Consider the following 11257-nt stretch of genomic DNA (forward strand, 5'->3'; position numbering starts at 1 on the left):
TTTTGTGTATTTCTATGTCCAAAAGTAGCAAATATATGATGTTGACTCTGCATTGTATTCCTGCTCTCTGAGTTTCTAGTACAATACTTTGTTGGGATTGTGTGTCAAGTACTCTAATTGACCTTTTCCTTATTTAAAAAAAAGGTTCCAAAAATGATTTTTGTTAAAATTTATTTTTTATTATTGTTGTTTTACGTAAATTAAAGTTTTATTTCAGTTCTTATTTACGATGCAATTATATTGGAGTAGAACGTAATATCCGAGAGCTTAAAAAAGTTAACATCTTATTAACTATTTGTAGTGGTATTTAAGATTTTACAAATTTTGTTTTTTTTAAAAAAAATTCCCTTTCAAATAAAAAACTATCACCCTCGAAATTCAAAGTAAAAGAATATAGGTGAGAGCATATCAATATTATTACTGTTACGAATGTATTATATATTTATCTAATTGAACCAACAATGAGTAAATGTATTAGCATTGGTAATTTATGGACGTATGTAGAATTTTCAATCTAATTAACTATTTTATGATTTTTATTAATTATGATAAATTTAACATATTTTATCCTTTATTTTTGTAAATTCAAAAAATAGACAACGATAAAGAAAGTGGAATTTTTTTTATATATATAGAAAGGACAAAAACATGAGATATAGTAATTATATGTTTGTCACAAATTTAAAAGTTTATTGTAATTTTTATTTTAAAAAAATTATAGTATAAAATAAAACAAAAACTTGTGTGAGACGATCTCACGGGTCGTATTTTGTGAGATTGATATCTTATTCGGATCATCCATGAAAAATATTACTTTTTATGCTAAAAATATTATTTTTTATTGTGAATAGCGGTATGATTGACCTGTCTCACAGATAAAGATTTGTAAGACTGTCTAATAAAAGACATACTCATAAAATAAAGTTGTATAGTTCCCATAATATTTTAAGACATCCATAATAAAGAAATTTTGAAAAAATGACTTTGGAAAGGTTGGAAATTGAAACGCCCCTCGATAGTACTGTTAGTTTTTGTTATTTTTAAAAATTTTAGCAAGGTGAATATTATATTGTAGGAAAAGTAGTGGGAATATAAATATAATTTTTTTTGGAAGGGTAAATGTAAAATATTTTATATAATAAAAAATAAAGGAAACATTGTTATCACGGGAAATAATTATAAATCAAGAATAGTTTATTGAATTGTTTCCCAACTCAAGGACCGGAAGGAAGGTGTTGCCTTGTTTTGCACGTCTTTTTTCTCGGCCATCCATTCTATAAATTCTTCGCCTTTCCCCCTTTCATATTTCCCTTCTCTCCCTCTCCGTTCCTTTTTCAGTTTTCTGTTGCAATATTAATTTTTCTTTACAGTTTCTAGGGTTTCTCCAAGGCCAGCCAGCCCTTGTTTTTCTTTCACAGGTACAACATTTTCTCCTTTCTCTCTTTTTCTTCATTTTTCGGTTTTTTTCTTTCTTTTTCTGATGGAATCTTTCGATTTTTGGCGTCTCTTTAGGTTTAGAATAAGCTGTTGTGTTATTTTTTCAGGGTATTTTCGGGTGTGAGTTTTTTTTAATCTTTTATTTATGCAGTTTCGGCATGGGTTTCCTTGGAATCAGTCATTCACGAAAAGAAAAAAATGGAGTCCTCTATGTGATAAACGTTCCAATGGGATCTGCTTTTGTCCCGTTTGGATTTGTTTCATGTTGAATCATGCATCTTAAATTGGTCAAATTCGCTTCTTCTTTTTTCTGGGTTTTCACCAGAATGGTTGAATCGATCTGGTTTCGCCGATTATTTTACTGCCTTTCTGCGTGAGGCTGCGTTCTCCGGGCCCATTGGATCATTTGCAGAATCGAAAACCTGGTCTTGAAAAGCTACTTTTCAAGAGCCACTGTTTGGTTCTTATACATATTTTGTCGGTTAATTATCTGATTAGATGTCTTAATCAGTTTTTCTTGGTTTGGTATTGGAAACATATTTGATTATGTGTCATTTTCATTCTCTTTTTCCGTGGTTCCCCACGAGAAAAAAAGATTCATTAATCGAGTTATTTGATCAGTTTGTCTTTGGCATCCAATATATATTTCTCTGCGCCCTTTGCGATTTAAATCGCTGTTTCGATGTGTCCAATCTGCCTGGAATTTTCTTGAAGGAACATGTTTAATTTGGGTTTCTTCCTTTCTTTCTTAATACTTTTTTATGCCTGGGGTGGGTGGCATATGACGTTGACCGTTAATTTTTTGCTATTTATTAATCTGAATTGAATTTGATCAAACTTTAGCTGTATTTAAATTTTCTTTGTTTGTTTTTCCTATATGTTCTAAGTTTCGCGATAGGCTCTTAATGTTTTTCAACTTTTTTTTTTGGATGATGTTTCAAGAATTGTTATTGTATATTTTGTATTTGATATAACTAAGCCTCAGGCAAATTTTTCTCTGACATATGAATGTGGAAAAAGGAGTGAGAACCATCACTGTGCATAGTCATGGAAATTTTTTATTTCATGGTCATTGGCTTTTATAGAAACATAAAATCATACATGGGAAGGGGTTCAAATTAGTTTAGGGGAAATATGTTTTCCATAAATACATTATTTAAGGAAATTGGGGTTTATTTGATTACTTTTCCGGTATGTTTGGAAAAACCAAGAACGTGGAGCACGTTTGACTATGTCTCCAGAAGGAGATATTTACTATAAATGTCATGTTATATCACAATAGAATACTTATTTAAGTTTTAAATAAAATATATATAGTTATTTAATTTTTTTCAATATAGTGTATTGTTTTAGAATTGTTTTCCACCGTTGCAAAAATTAGATATAAAATAATTATTGTATCGAGGAATGCGGATTTAAGTTGAAAATAATTTTTGCAAAATAATCATAAAATATTGTGGAAAAAAATTTAGATAATTAAATCACATATATTAGATTTGATATTTGCTCCGCCAAAGTCATTTAAGATTCTGGAAGTCGATTTACAGATCGCCGGAGTTACATTAAAATTTTATCCTTTTTTGGTATTTTATGCAAGTTTTTAAGATATGCATATTGATGAAAACGGTTAAAATGATTCATGTTATTGACAAAGGGATTTCTATTATGCCGTCTAAGGAGAAAGTGAAGGCATACATCTGTATAGTCTAGTTGTCTTATGAAAGGAGATAGCCCTTATCTTGGAGAATTTTTATTAAAAAAATTCAACTTACTTTATCCTAGATATATTTTAGAGATCTGAAATGTACTTTCTTCCTAAAATTGTGTCTTTGTTATCACATGTTTTGGAAGGTTCCAACTTCCACCTCTTAAATATTAAATACTCTGAGAAGCAAAATGGCAATTTTTGTATCATTATTATGATCAGACTAAAAAACTGTGGTAAGAATCGGTCTCTCATGAAAATAAGAGTTTCTTTCACTTACGTTTCCTTTGTTCTTTTGTTAGAAAATTTTGAACGTTGATACAAAATTAATAAATAGATATGTAAGTCAGTTGTCAAGGACATAATGTAAGCAGTATTATAGTCAAGCCTATTCCGTCATTTTTGTGACCAAGGAGGTACTGACGCAAGCATTTCTTGTATCATGTGTGAAGTTTGCTCTTACATTTTCTTTAAACTACTTTCGGGCTCGGCAAACTTTGTTTTGTTTCTTAAGGTTACGTAAACATATTATCTCATAAAATGCTTTTCTTGTCTATAAAATAAGGGAGACTTAGCAAAACTCAAAAATGCATTACGAGCTTGCAGCGATCAGTAGCAAGCACAAGACTTTTAGAATATTTTCTGCTAGCATATATTTCACTACTTTTCCGTTCCAAATTCTTTGTTTTTTCAGTCTCTTTGGCTTAACTTTAGCTTGCTTTCGACAGAGACACTTGTATGTATCATCCATTTTACTATTCTATATACGGTTTTTGGTTCTTTCTATAAATATATTGTTCGCATTTGTTCTTTCGGATTTGAAACGAGTAAGATATGGTTTAAATTTATAGATTCAGGGTGAAATGTGATGTACACGCTCTTTTGGGGAAGTTCATCTGCCTTGAATACTTTCCACAACTTGTGTGAATCTGAAAATTTATTGATCTAAAAGAGAATCTTAATTAGCATGATAGTACGTCGTCAAGTTTTATATGTTGTTTGTGATTTCGATTGCTTGTGCTTTGCGGTCAATTTTGTGTTAATTGGTTTCATTTTTATTCGGAAATATCACTGATAAGTAGCAGCGGTTCAGATTTCAGGAAAAGGTGTTCCAGCCACGTTACACCAATCTTGTATAAGTTCTTTAAGAAAAATGACTGTCTTCCTCGTTTAAACGTGGTGTTGCTTTAACTCCTATATGGACTTCTCCTCCCACTCGCCTTGCATCAGTGACAAAAAGACATTGAAGAGGTGGTTTTTCATTGATAAAACAATAGGATAAAAGAGTAATCAGAACTCATTTTGTGCCAACTCCATTTGGAAGTATATAGAAATCTGATGGATTTGCAGTCGTCAAAAGCGTCTCCTGTTCTTGCGGATCCTACACCAGTAAACAAATCGAGGCTGGGGATCCCTTCCAGTCTCTTGCCATCATTCTCGACTAGTATCTCTGCAGTTGCAAGAAAAAAGCCTGGAAAGCTAGATGATGTTCAATCCAACGGCTGGCTCGATGCAATGATAGCTTCATCCCCTCCTCGCAAAAAGGCTGTCAAGGATTTCAACAGTTTATCAGATGAACCGGATATTGCTTATCTGTCTTGGATGGTTTTGTTTCTTATTCTTCTAAAATTTAATTATGTAGCGATTATTTATCGTTTCGGAAATTTTATTGTTGCAATTTAACCCGTCCTTTTCTTCTGGCAGATTAGATATCCATCGGCTCTCAACTCCTTCCAACTAATAATGGATGTTGCTAGGAATAGGAAATTAGTGGTATTCTTGGACTACGATGGAACTCTTTCCCCCATTGTGGACGACCCTGACCAAGCTTTTATGTCCGCCGAAGTAAGAAATTATCTGCTTTGAAACGTTATCTTAATGAATTTCTGTTTATTTTCTTATATCAATTAAAACAATCTTATTTTCAGATGCGTCTTGCGGTAAAAAATGTCGGAAATCATTTTCCAACAGCCATCATCAGTGGAAGAAGCCGCGATAAGGTTATTCAGAAATTACTATGTACTAGCGGTTAATAGTTTTTAGTCCTATATATGTTTCATACTAGTGCAGCTATTGATTCAAGAAATGACCCTAATTCAAATATTTTTTCAGGTTTATGAATTAGTAGGACTTACAGAACTCTACTATGCCGGTAGTCATGGCATGGACATCATGTTCCCAGCCAAAGACACAGTGTCTGGAGACGATTTAAACTGTGTCAAGGGTGTTGATATGGAGGTTTGAATATGATAGCCCTCACTCCCAACTCACTTCTCGTTTTCCCCTCGTTCTATGACAGACTACCTACACATCTTGATTTACACGTTCTACAGGGCAAGGAGGTAAATCTATTCCAGCCCGCTAGTGAATTTTTACCCATGATCAATGAGGTAAGTTTGTGCTTTGTCTGATTAACAATGTGATATTAAAAAATATCAATATTCCGACCATTTTTCACCTGTCTATTTCCAGGTTTTTACTACCCTTGTTGAGATTACTAAAGACATTAAAGGTTCAAAAGTGGAGAACCATAAATTTTGTGTCTCTGTACATTATCGTAACGTAGATGAAAATGTAAGCATTGGTTTGAACCACTTTCTTAATGTTATAGAATTTTATCAGTCTGCGAATTGTTAGACTTGTCTCTTATTAAAATGTTTTGTCTTGTGTTTTTGACCTTGCAGAGTTGGCCACTAATTGCACAGTATGTTCATGATGTTTTGAAGGAACATCCTCGATTAAAACTAACACATGGACGGAAGGTATTTTATGTCATAATCTTCTAAAAAATTTGAAATGTAAATCTTACCTACAAAATTCGTTAACTTGGCCCCCCTTCCCTTGATTTCACCCCTTCACTGATTCTTTGTTTCTAAAGAGAATTCTCTTAGCAAGTTTTGTATTTTCATTTTTTAATTTTTATTTTTCTTCTCTGCTTTGATAGGTATTAGAGGTTCGTCCGGTGATCGAGTGGGATAAGGGAAAAGCAGTCGAATTTCTTCTGAAATCGTTAGGTCGGTAACACTTCAAAGTGAGATATAACAAAATTGATAAAGATTGTAAATTTACTTTAAAAAATTCTTACAGGATTTAGTAATCATAGAGACGTGCTTCCAATATACATCGGAGATGACAGAACCGATGAAGATGCTTTCAAGGTAACTCCGTAAACAGACAATGGTTTTGAGGATATTCCATCTTTGACGTTTAACATTGATCAGATTCAAGAGACCAATTTAATCTGTGATTGGCTTCTTAGGTACTGAGGAAGGAATATCGAGGATACGGGGTTCTTGTTTCTGCTGTCCCCAAAGAAAGCAACGCTTTCTTCTCTCTGAGGGACACTTCAGAGGTGAGATTTTAGATCAGCATCTTGACTAAACAATTCTCGTAAGTTTAGTTAATCGAAAAAATCATCTGATCTTGTGTCCAAGTCTCACATACCAAAGAAGTATGTTGTCTCATGAAATATGCTAAATTTGTCTCTTTGTTCCCTCGTAAAATTAATATCCGAGCGTCATTATGGATCAAAATTTTGATGGCAAGCACTCTGAACTACATGCAGGTTCAATATTTCCTCGAATCCCTTGTCAAAACAAGGGCGCAACAAGATGATGCATAGAAATTCAAGAGGAGCAGTAGATCCATCTTCCTATGATACATGTTAACCTTTTAGTATGTCTAGAAGTTATTTCCATTTATGTGACTAATGCTCATGTCACGTGTTTTAGGCTTTTGGTAGTTTCTTTAATTTGTCATTCTAAAACTGTTGGTTAATTATAAGGAATTTTCTTTCGCTGCTGTGAAAAGCTTTCTTGGATGAGTTATGTATTTTTGATAGCAATGCCTTAAGTTTATAGAATTCTGCATTAATGGTTTGTATTTGCTTTCTCAAATAAAGTGTTCTATGATTTTATACGGTGGTACGTTTGAAATCAGAGTGGGTTAGCCTCTGCCTTGCTCTTTCGTTGAGCTTTGAGCGTCTGTCTTTTCGCAAAAAATTTCCCGAAATCCAGGCTTCGGTGGATAATTATAAATTTGGTTCTTAAACAACCAACCAACCAAAGGGATGTCCGAATCAGAACACGTAAATTGGTTTGATTTTTTTCGAGAAACTCATCCGAGAAATTTTTCAAATACTCCCAACACCTCCGCGTGGTCCGGAAACCTCCGAGCATCCGTCCAGGTCTTTCGGCTTGCGGAAAACGGGATAATTGAATTGGGCTTGGGCCATGCCAAATTATTAAATTTAGTCAAAGCCATGATGAGGAAATAGATTTTTATATGGTATGAATCCAATAAAAAGTATATATAAAAAAAACACTTAGTTCTATATATATATATATATATATATGCTTTTATATTTGTAAAGCCCAAAACAATGCAAATGAAATACATTTTTAATTTTACTTTTATAAAATATAATTTTAACATTTTTTAATCATTATTTTAGTTTATTTATAGTTAAAGATTCAAATGTGAAAAATTCATCAATAAAAAATTGGAGATTTCAATGAAAATTTGATCGAGTTTATTTTGTAATAAGAGCCATGGCTTGAACTCCTTTGTTTATTTGTTATGAATGTATCAGTAAAAAAATTGGAGATTTTAAAATATAATATAATTATAATTATTAGACAGATCTATTTAACTAGACAGGTCGGGTATAAGTTATTCAAAATTTTAGCATGTGTAGTCTCGGATCTGGCAAAACTTGTGTGAAACGGTCTCACGGGTCGTATTTTGTGAGACATGTCTCTTATTTGGGTTATCCATAAAAAATTATTTCTTTTTATTGTGACTACGAGTAGGGTTGACTCATCCTACTGATAAAGATTTGTGAGATCTACTTCTCGAATCTTAATGAACTCAACTCGTTGTTATCCCTATTTGCAGCAAAAATACATTGGACTAATATGATCGCTAACTTAATTCATAACAGCATTTGAAAATGACAAATGAACAAAGTATATTTATTTTTTAAAGGTTATTATGCACAAAAAAAGCTGAGTTAAAAATCAAATTCGTTTTCCTCAAATATTAAAAATGTTGAAAGCGCATCGAATTGCAAGCGTAAGTGGCCGTATTTTTAGCCGAATATTAACTTGAAAATCGTTATGGTACATTGCAATTAGAAGCATAATCCTATAAATTAATTTTGTCAACAAAAATATTGACCACACGAGAAATAGTACCCTCATTAATCGGTCCACCACCCAAATGAACTTAACATTTTTCAAGCCACGTCAACACCAAAACATGCATGCAGCTCAATGATGTTCCTTCAGTTTCTGTTTCTCTTCTTCTATTAATCTAAAATCTTCATCTTCATAGAGTGATGATGCACTAGTTCAGACAATACATTAACGTGAAATAAATATCTAGCAAGTATTCGTTTTCGGAGACGAACACACGTATATATATTCATACAAGGTTAGATCCCTATATGTATATCATATAAGGCCGGGCCAGAAGGGGAGGTGGAGGAGGAGGGTGCATTTTTTTAATGCGAATTTGAGAAAATGTCGTCGGAATATCCGGTGGTGAACCCTGCCAACAAAACGGAGGATACGATAGTATGCTATGCTCCGACCATGATAACCACCAACGGGATTTGGCAAGGCGATAACCCTTTGGATTATTCTTTGCCACTCTTCATATTGCAGTTGGCGCTAGTCGTAGTTGTAACTCGTATTCTTGTTTTCGCCTTGAAACCATTTCACCAACCTCGTGTCATTTCAGAGATTCTTGTAAGTCTAGCTATTTTATCTTTTGTCATTTGCCTCAAGTTTACTCGATTTCATTGGTGTGAATGGTTATTTTTGTTGAATTGAAAATCGACTGATATAATTGCGCGCCAATGTGCGTAACGAACTCCTAAGAGTTCCACAGTACAATGAAATGTGAAAAAAGAAACGTATATGATAGGAATAATTTGACATATGAAGTAAAGTGCAGATAGTAAGACAAGGACTAGGGGACTTGATATCTTCTATTTCTAACAGTATTATTTCGTCGTATTTCGAACTGCCGCAGGGAGGTGTGATATTGGGTCCATCTCTACTAGGACAAAACACCCGATTCGCAAACACGATTTTTCCTTTAAGGAGTGTGATGGTTCTTGAAATTATGGCAAATGTAGGCCTTCTCTATTTCCTTTTTCTTGTTGGAGTAGAAATGGACATTGCTGTGATTCGGCGGAGTGGCAAAAAGGCTTTATTCATTGCAGTTGCGGGCATGGTTTTACCGTTTCTTGTTGGGCTTTCTTTCGCTACGATTCTGCATTCAGACACACATATCCTAAAGATGGGCACTTTCGTGCTCTTCCTTGGAGTTTCGCTTTCTGTCACTGCTTTCCCTGTGCTTGCACGTATATTAGCAGAGCTTAAACTTCTCAACACGGACATTGGAAGAATAGCCATGTCTGCGGCTCTGATCAATGACATGTTTGCATGGATTCTCTTAGCATTTGCCATTGCCATGGCTGAGAATGAGGCAATGTCTTTGGCTTCAGTTTGGGTGATACTGTCAAGCGTCGCCTTCGTTGTTTTCTGTATTTATGTGATACGTCCGCTCATTTCATGGTTAATACGAAGGACCCCAGAAGGAGAATCCATCAGTGAATTTTACATCTGCCTCATACTCACCGGGGTTATGATATCCGGCTTCATCACAGATGCTATTGGAACACATTCTGTTTTTGGAGCTTTTGTTTTTGGCTCAGTGGTACCCAATGGACCTCTTGGTGTAACCCTCATAGAAAACTTGAAGACTTCGTCTCGGGGCTGTTGGATCCGGTTTTCTACACGCCCAAACGCAGCGGAAGATTTAAAATTTTTATTTTATTTTGAAAAACAAAATAATATTGCTTTAGGCGCTCGTATGATTTATCAAAACATTCATAGGGTGTTAGAAATTTATACCTTTGTGAATAGATCAATTGGCTCCAACTGATCCGATATAAACAGATCTAGCTCTTGATGAATCCCTACGAACTTTCTTCAATAATCTCCTTGTTTGATCCTCCTATCAAGTCCACGACTAGATTGCTTGATCCTCTTCTAATTTGCACTAGAAAAGTAGAAGAGATTTTACGTAGGAGAGAAATAATGGAGAGACGGCTCAAACCCTAACCCTAAATCAAGGTGGCCGAATTTTTCTTTTCAAAATTGGTGGAAGCTCACGTAAGTTTTGGTGGGTGGCTAGGGTTTAGATGGTTAAATGTGTTATTTATAATAAATTAAACCCTAATTACATAATTAACATTAATGGGCTTGATTTAATTAATTGGGCTAGTCCAACTAGTTTAATTAATTTAATTAAAGCCCATTAAAACTTTAATTATTTATTATGTTGGACTTGTACTCCTACAAGCCCATTAAACATAATACACACCACATTTAATTTATTAATTATCAACTCAACTTTTGAGCTTAATAAATTAAATACATTATAAATTCAACATTTGAATTTATTATTTAAATTATGAATTCAACTACTTGAATTTACATCACCTCCAAAATTTAATATTTAATAAACCCAACATTTGAGTTTAATAAATTAAATTCTCAAATTTTATAAATTTAACTCTTTGAATTTATTCTCTCAAAATTTAATTATCATAAATTCAACTCCTTGAATTTACTATATAATATAAATTCAACTTTTGAATTTATTCTCTCAACGGGAACAAACAATCCAGTACTTGTGTGACCCTCAATGGTTCAGGGATACAGCTAGCCGTGGGTTCACAACTCTTTGTGATTCAGGCCAGAATCCTTTATTCGGGCTTACCCTAGTTAGCCCCATTTTTTCTATCAACACCTTGATCAAGAATGTCAGAACTCATTTCTGATAGCACCCATCGGATCATGGTAAGAGCGTCTAGTAGCATCGCCCCATGATCCCCTAGGTATCACTGATAGTGCCTGCAAGAACCAGTCGATTATGATTTAACGTACAGTACGGTCCCTTCATCTCATATATCCCGATCGAATCTGCAACCATTGGTTCATCGAGGGTTGCAAATTAATTCGATAACTATGTGATAACTATAATAGTGGCATCGCGTGTACTATTTGGAGAACTCCTTCTCCAACGTACATCTCGTACTCT

The 11257-nt window shown here is 33.8% G+C and overlaps 2 protein-coding genes across 3 annotated transcripts; both read left to right on the plus strand.

Moving 5' to 3' along the window:
- The first annotated feature begins 1230 nt into the window (after window positions 1–1230).
- Window positions 1231–6982, plus strand: LOC140825219 (probable trehalose-phosphate phosphatase F). 2 transcript variants are annotated; one of them, XM_073186861.1, is made up of 12 exons: window positions 1231–1418; window positions 4236–4747; window positions 4847–4987; window positions 5071–5142; window positions 5255–5380; window positions 5476–5532; window positions 5615–5716; window positions 5827–5904; window positions 6087–6156; window positions 6230–6300; window positions 6402–6494; window positions 6708–6982. In XM_073186861.1, the coding sequence occupies exons 2-12, from the start codon at window positions 4481–4483 to the stop codon at window positions 6762–6764; spliced, it is 1134 nt and encodes a 377-aa protein (XP_073042962.1). In that variant the 5' UTR covers window positions 1231–1418; window positions 4236–4480; the 3' UTR covers window positions 6765–6982. The 2 variants fall into 2 exon arrangements, with proteins under 2 accessions (XP_073042962.1, XP_073042963.1); XM_073186862.1 differs by having other exon boundaries at window positions 1236–1418; window positions 4243–4747.
- A 1449-nt stretch (window positions 6983–8431) lies between these two features.
- LOC140828621 (cation/H(+) antiporter 15-like) lies at window positions 8432–10116 on the plus strand. The gene is made up of 3 exons (XM_073191558.1): window positions 8432–8892; window positions 9179–9958; window positions 10078–10116. The coding sequence occupies exons 1-3, from the start codon at window positions 8665–8667 to the stop codon at window positions 10114–10116; spliced, it is 1047 nt and encodes a 348-aa protein (XP_073047659.1). The 5' UTR covers window positions 8432–8664.
- The last annotated feature ends 1141 nt before the right edge of the window (window positions 10117–11257 follow it).

This window comes from Primulina eburnea, chromosome 3 (genome assembly GCF_022965805.1).
Source record: "Primulina eburnea isolate SZY01 chromosome 3, ASM2296580v1, whole genome shotgun sequence".
Taxonomy (NCBI): domain Eukaryota; kingdom Viridiplantae; phylum Streptophyta; class Magnoliopsida; order Lamiales; family Gesneriaceae; genus Primulina; species Primulina eburnea.